A 7,951-nucleotide genomic window follows, 5' to 3' on the forward strand; every position below is an offset into this window, starting at 1 on the left:
CGTATAATACTTATCAGTCAGTGCTTTTAAATTGGCGTTTATATTTTCTTGTGTTTTATATTGTTTTTACATTGTGTATGAGAGTCTGTGGTTCTAAGTATGGTTTTATTGTCTCTTGTTTTTTTTATTAATGTATAGCACTTTGGTCAACTCTATTGTTTTTAAATGTGCTATATAAATAAAGTTGAATTGGATTGTTTGCCATTTTAAATTTAATTCACCAGTTACTGACGTAGTTTCTGTCTTGGAACAAAAACAGTAAGATCTCTTCAGCTTGTGTTCACCACAAACCTTATTTCACGCTGACAACCACAAACACATTCAGACAAATTACTGATTTAGAGAAAAGCTACCCCAGAAACGTTAAAAGGCTAACTCAATTCTGGGTTTAAGATTCATTTCTACACCACATTTGAACATTTATCGTGAAGCCAGAGCATCTGCAGATGAATTCTAAACTAGATTCAATATGATCCACTAAATTCGTCACCATAGGATATTAATAAATCACGATTTGTTATTTTAACTGTTGCCTCTACTGCCAACTAACCCTAACCCACAAAAGAGCTCTTTCCCAGTTAAGAATAATGTATCTTCTTAAAGACCAGCGTGTGTCTCCATTCTCTAAACACTGCACATATGGATCTTCTTGTACAAAACATGAATTCAAGCGATACGAAAATGCAGTTATTTGGACTAAATATCAAAAATCATTAAACCCCGAGATATTTGACCTAGCTTACAAAAATCCATGCATTGCAATAATAAAAAATGCGTAGTCAGCTGTTCTCCAAAATGCTTTCTGTTCATCGTCTTGCATTAGCTTTTAATGTTATATTTCTTCATGATAAAACTTTTCAGGATCCCTGGAGGACAACACTTACTTGTCTTCATAATTACGATGGGAATATGTAGGCGGTGTGAGCCCTCATCCGTAGATAAAGACGAGGTAATTATCTGCACCCTCTAACGGTAACACTGTACAGTAAGGCTCAATGTACCGTGATTACATTAAGCACCTTTCAGAGATGTTCTTTTTATTGTCACGAGATTCAAGCAGAATGATTAAGTGAATCTCTGGGGTGAAATGTGAGATGGGAAAGAAACGTATTCCTATTTAACTACGCTTTGGTTAAAGCAGTGTAGGAAGGACAATGACAGAGAAACTTTGGACAAGATTGTTGTTCGTTAATTCGGCTGCTGTTATCGATCTGTTAGGTAACCCTCTTTTGGTTTAAGGAGGAATGTATCCATGGACTCTCTGGATCTCCCTCCACTGGCTACATGCGTAAGTAAATACATTTCCAGACTTTGTTGATTGATTGACATCCAACACAGCTAATGTTGATGTCTAAACATTGGATAAAAGCCATGTTTTAGAAGGGCGACGATCAATGAAACAGGACACATGTTAAAAATGCATTGCACTACAGCACTTACTCAATTCATGCATCTGTCTAATTCTAGGGTAGGTGTCTTGCCCAAGGCAGAGTCCTGCACGGGTCTGATTTTCAAGACCTGCTCCCGCCCCGCACCCGCGACGTGCAATACCGAACCCGCCCCGCTACCCGCACATATTGCCAATTAGTTCCGCAACCCGACCCGAACCCGCATATATATATGAGCAGTGAAAACGTGCAATTATTAACACACGCAGTTGCATATTTGTCTAAAAAAGCGTGGGATGTTGGTTATTCTCTCCGTCTAGGAGGACACCAAAAGCCTCCCAGACGTTGGATTTCGCTCTTGAGGAAGTGTTATTGAAAATGCTGTATTCTCCGCTAGAGAGCTTCACCTCAGCCATTTTGAATGTGGCGCGCTCAGCAGCAGATAGATGCGCTGCAGAGGTTATGATTATGCACGGTCCCGCGGGGGAGAGGTCTGAGGATTTAAACATTAAACTCAATTATTATTATTTTAATATATTTATTATGCAACACCCGCGACCCGACCCGCATCATCTTTGTTTTACCCAGAACCGAACCCGGAAAAAAGCGTTTGAAAAAATACCATCCGCGAATCACCTTTTTTGCGGGTCACCTGTCGGGTACTCGACCCGATCCAGGACTCTGGCCCAAGGACACTTAGACATGTTTTCTGGAAGTGGGATCGAACTGTGGTCAAACACTAAATTGATTAAATTAATATCGTCTTGGTTTCAAGCTAGAGTAGACTTGATATAACTTGAGAGATGGGAACGTTCTCTTTATGCATCCATGGCTGAGCTACGTCAACGCTTTCATCATGCGGCATTTCAATCTTATCTGGGGATCTTGGACCTGGTATATACTGTCGGTCCTCTTGGCTTATTAACACCCTCTGCTGGATCGTACCTGTATCTTGAGCTGGTGATGGGCTTTGACCTTCTTCCTGGTCTCATGAAAACTACATTGAGGAAATGTAAGTCCTCGTATCGACTCTTTTCCAAGATAGAGTAGACTTGATATAACTTGAGAGTTGTTTAGATGGGAACGTTGTTGTCTTAAACCTTCCATTATAATATTTTATGAATTGTAAGGTTTCCTTGGGTGCCTCCAAATAGAATGAATTATTATTATTATTATTTATGCATCCATCAAGCTGCAGTTAAATCTTATCAGGGTTGAAAAAAACTATAGACAATGGACTTTGACCTTGTAGCTAAACTCGTGTCCTCTTGGCCTATTAACACCCTCTGCTGGATCATACCTGTATCTTGAGCAGGTGATGGGCTTTGACCTTCTTCCTGAGTGGAGAGGAGAGCGACAGCAGGCCTCCCTGATCCACGTGGAAGCGGCGGTCCTCGTTTCCGCTCACGATGTGGATGGAGTAGGGTGGGCCGTTCCTGGGCGAGTCTCTGTCCGTCACCACCAGCTGCAGGATGGTGCTGCCCGCCGACTCGCCCTCCTGCAGGGGGACAGGGACATGGTTTTAGAAAAGTTATTGTGAGAGAGAGAGGAGACGCGACAGAACGTGAAATCCTGAACGCTAACAGCAACACGGTTTGTTAGCAGGAGCTAGCTTTAGAACAGAGTAAGACTTCAGGTGATAGCTCGCACGCTAACGTAGCTCCCGAAAGTTAGCATCGCAAAAGCTCCTGAACGCTAACAGCAACATGGTTTGTTAGCAGGAACTAGCTTTAGAACAGAGTAAGACTTCAGGTGATACAGTAGCTCGCACGCTAACGTAGCTCCTTTTCGAAAGAGCATTCTTCATTGAAACCAATGGTAGCCGATGACGTGTTTTTGTAGGCCGAACCGAAAGTTAGCATCGCAAAAGCTCCTGAAGGGGAACAGGGACATGGTTTTAGAAAGTTATTAGTCTATCAAAGTTTATAGATTTATTTTTATCTTCACGATCTTCTGTATATTTTCTGCTTTGTAATGCTATTTTAATTCTATTTTGAGATGTTTAAAGTCAAGTATTGTTTATTTCTACTCTTTAACGCAAACATTTCCCAATTCAGGATCAATAAAGCTCATCTTATCCTCTTATCTTATCTTCGGGTTAGGGTCTTCTTTAAAGTGAATTCATAGCATACAGAGATCCTTTCTACCCAAAAGTTAGCAATGGGAATTCTCCATTGGCTTTTTGATTATTGCAGAAAAGATAATCTCTTTGGCAAATTTACATACGGATATACTTATATTTTTTTAATTTAACTTTTTTGATGCTATCTTATTTTGCTTTGAGATGTTTACATTTTGGATTGTTTAATTATAGTATTTTAATTTAAACAACGTGCAATGCCTTTTTATGCTGCTGCAATGCAAAGATTTCCCAAATTGGGATCAATAAAGTACTTCTTATCTTATCTGATCTTTGGCTTAGAACTAAATGTTAAAATCTCCTCAGCTTGTATTAACAACAGACCTTATTTCAGGATAACAACAAAAAACACGGTCAGAAACCATTGATTTCGAGATGAGAGAACCTGAGAGTGCTAAAATGCTAACCCATTTCCCGGGTTAAAGACTCATCCCTTCTCAACTCGATTGGAATAAAAAAACACAATAATATTAGACTGGGTTTGTTTAGAGGACGCTCCTTATATCTTACAAGCTATACATAAACATTAGTTTGAGTATCTAGCAAACAGATATGCACTGCGCTCCATTTTCATAGCATTACATTTCATAAACTTCCATTCATATCTGTATGCTATGAGTTCACTTTAAAGGTGACCCTAACCCTAACCCTAAGGTAGGAGGCTAAGATGAACTTTATTGATCCCAAAATGGGAAATGTTTGCGTTGCAGCAGCATATAAACAGGAGTAATAAAAAATACTAGAATTAAAACATCTCAAAATAGATTTAAGACAGCATTAAAAACTAAAAAAATATACATTAGACAGTAGATCAAAATCAAATATATAAACGTTGGCAGACTAATCCTAACCCAACACTATCATAAATACTTATGGCAGCATTTTAAAGTTCTGTTGCACCAGGAAAAGTTTGGGAAACTGTCGCACAGGACAGCGGATAAATAAAACCAGTCCTCAAATTGTCCGACATGATGGATTACCTTTTTCCCAAATGACGGATCACCTGTCTCGGTGTTCTGACGTCTAAAGCCTGCTTGCATGAAAGCTATGAAGATGAGTTATCCATCAAAGAACGGAGGATGCTTTGGGAAGTGGGCAGCAATTTGAAGTTGATGGGCTAAAACACGCAACTCCGATGTGGTTTCACAAGTTTAAATTAAAGCTCGCATCACAAAGCACAAAGACAGGTTTTCATCAGAGTGAGGAACACACAGGAAGTGGTTTAGAGAACGTGTCGGGGAGAAGAGTTTGGTTCCTTTTTTCGAAACTTTAAAGAGGCCCTATTCCGCTTTTTGGTGTTTTCTCTTTCCTGTAGTGTTTTTTATAGGTTCTGGTGCATGTAGATGGTCTGCAAAGGTTAACACTTTTAAAGTAGAGACACTACTTACTGATATACACCTGAACATCAGCAGGAGATGACTCTTTAAAGTAGAGACACTACATACTGATATACACCTGAACATCAGCAGGCGAGGACTCTTTAAAGTAGAGACACTACATACTGATATACACCTGAACATCAGCAGGAGAGGACTCTTTAAAGTAGAGACACTACATACTGATACACACCTGAACATCAGTAGGAGAGGACTCTTTAAAGTAGAGACACTACATACTGATATACACCTGAACATCAGCAGGAGAGGACTCTTTAAAGTAGAGACACTACATACTGATATACACCTGAACATCAGCAGGAGAGGACTCTTTAAAGTAGAGACACTACATACTGATATACACCTGAACATCAGTAGGAGAGGACTCTTTAAAGTAGAGACACTACATACTGATATACACCTGAACATCAGCAGGAGAGGACTCTTTAAATCCAGTCAGTGCTAATGTTCAGCATGCTGGATTGCAGTCAGTACCATGGCTAAGCTCTCCAGAGAAGATGTAAATCAGCACAGCTTCAAGAGGATTTATAACTGTGTTGTAGCACGTCTCTCTCCTTTAGTGGCATTCTGCTAAGATACAGAATCATCTGTCCATCTGCAGCTTTCAGAGTAACAGTCACCTCATAACGAAAACCCTACCGTGGGAACAAATTGCCAAGCGAAGTCATGTAATCTACAGGAGAAACAGCTGCTGACCTGCACCACCGGCTGAAAACTGAATGACAATCATGCAATCAGATCTTTGTTCCTCAGCGGGTCGCGGGCAGCAGCAGATGGGAGGTTATCACATCGTTTGGATTCAAAATCACAGGTTGTTTGGCTGGTTTCTGTGAGTGTGTGTTTGAAAGCTCGCAAAGTGACGGAGAGCTGGCACAGGAAATGTAATCGTCAGCGAGTAACGGCCAGCGTGTGAAACAAGGCTTTGATAATCCTGCCAGGGAGATCATACAAATATTTACTCATGGGGGGAAGTGGGCAACTGTTTCCTAGTGAAGCATGAAGCAAGCTCTCACACACAAATAAAGGTAGAGGTCAATCGTTTGTTAGTTAGTATGTTTTCGGTTGAGAAAGTCGAAATACTTCTACTTTCACCAGAGTATTTTTAAACACGAGTATCTGTACTTCTACTTGAGTAAAGGATGTGTGTACTTTTGCCATCTCTGTACGTAGCATGGTGCTAACACGTGCTCAGATGGTCGTACCTGCAGCAGCAGACTGTGGTTGACCTGGGAGAAGACCGGCGGGTTGTCGTTGACGTCGTTGACCGAGATGGAGATGAGGACGGCGGAGGAGAGCGGAGGATATCCTTCATCTGCCGCCTGCACCGTCAGAGAGTAGTGCTGCACCTGCAGAGGAGGAGGAGGGGAGATACAATAGATTTACTCATAGGTCCCCGATCATACTGATCTTCATTCTTATATCACAGGTCTCAGATATATCCAGAGCCTGTCTCTGATTGGCTGAAACACCAAACAGATCATTGCAGCATTACCCATAATCCCCTCTGTTTCAGCCCTGTTTCCAAAGTGCTGATTCTCTTTCTGTTACTTTAGATGAAAATAAGGAGCCCCTCCCCACGCCCCTCTGAGAGACATTTGGTTACAAAGAACTCAATGGTGCTCTAGAGGAGATTCAGGTGATAGGGGGGGGGGGGGGGGGGGGGGGGTTACCTTGGTTGCTGATTGGCTAATGGTTACACAAGACAAAACATCGTTATGACATCACAAAGTGGCCAAAATCTGATCAGCTCATTTTCAGACAGGTTTTTATAGAAATGTATCAAAAAGAGAGAGAATCTTTGTTCCTGAAACTTTCAGAGTCTTTTTCCACAGAGGGGACACATGTTGATGTAGAAGAGACATGGAGAAGAGGAGACACATGTTGATGTAGAAGAGACATGGAGAAGAGGGAACACATGTTGATGTAGAAGAGACATGAAGAAGAGGGGACACATGTTGATGTAGAAGAGACATGAAGAAGAGGGGACACATGTTAATGTAGAAGAGACATGAAGAAGAGGGGACACATGTTGATGTAGAAGAGACATGAAGAAGAGGGGACACATGTTGATGTAGAAGAGACATGAAGAAGAGGGGACACATGTTGATGTAGAAGAGACATGAAGAAGAGGGGACACATGTTAATGTAGAAGAGACATGAAGAAGAGGGGACACATGTTGATGTAGAAGAGACATGAAGAAGAGGGGACACATGTTGATGTAGAAGAGACATGAAGAAGAGGGGACACATGTTGATGTAGAAGAGACATGGAGAAGAGGGGACACATGTTGATGTAGAAGAGACATGAAGAAGAGGGGACACATGTTGATGTAGAAGAGACATGAAGAAGAGGGGACACATGTTGATGTAGAAGAGACATGGAGAAGAGGGTTTTGGATAATAGGTGACCTTTAATGATCGCTTTACGTTGAGTTGTTTCTACAGCTCTCTATTTCTGTGTTCACTAAACGAGTCCACCGTCCTGTATTCCTCGTCTTTTGGATATTAAACTCAGTAAATTGTATCTCAACATCTGTCCCTTTCTGTTTATTCTGATTGAATCTGACACATATAGATGACACTGACCTCCTCTCGTCCAGCGCCGTGCGGACGGTGATTTCTCCGCTGCGAGGCTCGATGGTGAACTGCTGCAGAGGGTCTCCGCTCACTATGGAGTAATGCAGCAGATTGTTGATGGGACCGTCCAGATCAGTGGCTGTTACCTGGAGGGAAAGAGGGGGGGGACGGTTAGGACACATTGATATGATAACCTCTAGTTCAATGATCCAAACAACATACTGATAGGCGGCAAATTGGATGCCCTGATGGTAGGAAGAACTGAAAATTAAGATAATTATGATAACAGTCATTATAAGTATTATAATATTTATTATTAAAAGCATTATTATTATCATTATATATATCCATATAATCTTTTTTTAATCTATTATTAAATTAATCCAAAGGCACAATGACTGGAAAAAAACTAAACAACTGAACAAAAAAATATATTCCTAACCCTACGG

At 41.0% G+C, this 7,951-nt stretch overlaps 1 protein-coding gene across 1 annotated transcript in view; it reads right to left on the reverse strand.

Annotated features, from left to right (window-relative positions):
• The window catches only part of LOC307033081 (protocadherin Fat 1-like), a 70,566-nt gene that overhangs the window by 25,669 nt on the left and 36,946 nt on the right, over positions 1-7,951 (reverse strand). Inside the window, exons 7-9 of the mRNA XM_079671350.1 lie at positions 7,512-7,648; positions 6,128-6,296; positions 2,689-2,886 (exon numbers count right to left, since the gene is read on the reverse strand). Coding sequence (XP_079527476.1) covers positions 2,689-2,886; positions 6,128-6,296; positions 7,512-7,648 — 504 coding nt within the window. The remainder of the gene's footprint in view (positions 1-2,688; positions 2,887-6,127; positions 6,297-7,511; positions 7,649-7,951) is intronic.

Source organism: Notothenia rossii, assembly GCF_949606895.1.
Source record: "Notothenia rossii genome assembly, chromosome: 3".
In the NCBI taxonomy this organism is placed as follows: domain Eukaryota; kingdom Metazoa; phylum Chordata; class Actinopteri; order Perciformes; family Nototheniidae; genus Notothenia; species Notothenia rossii.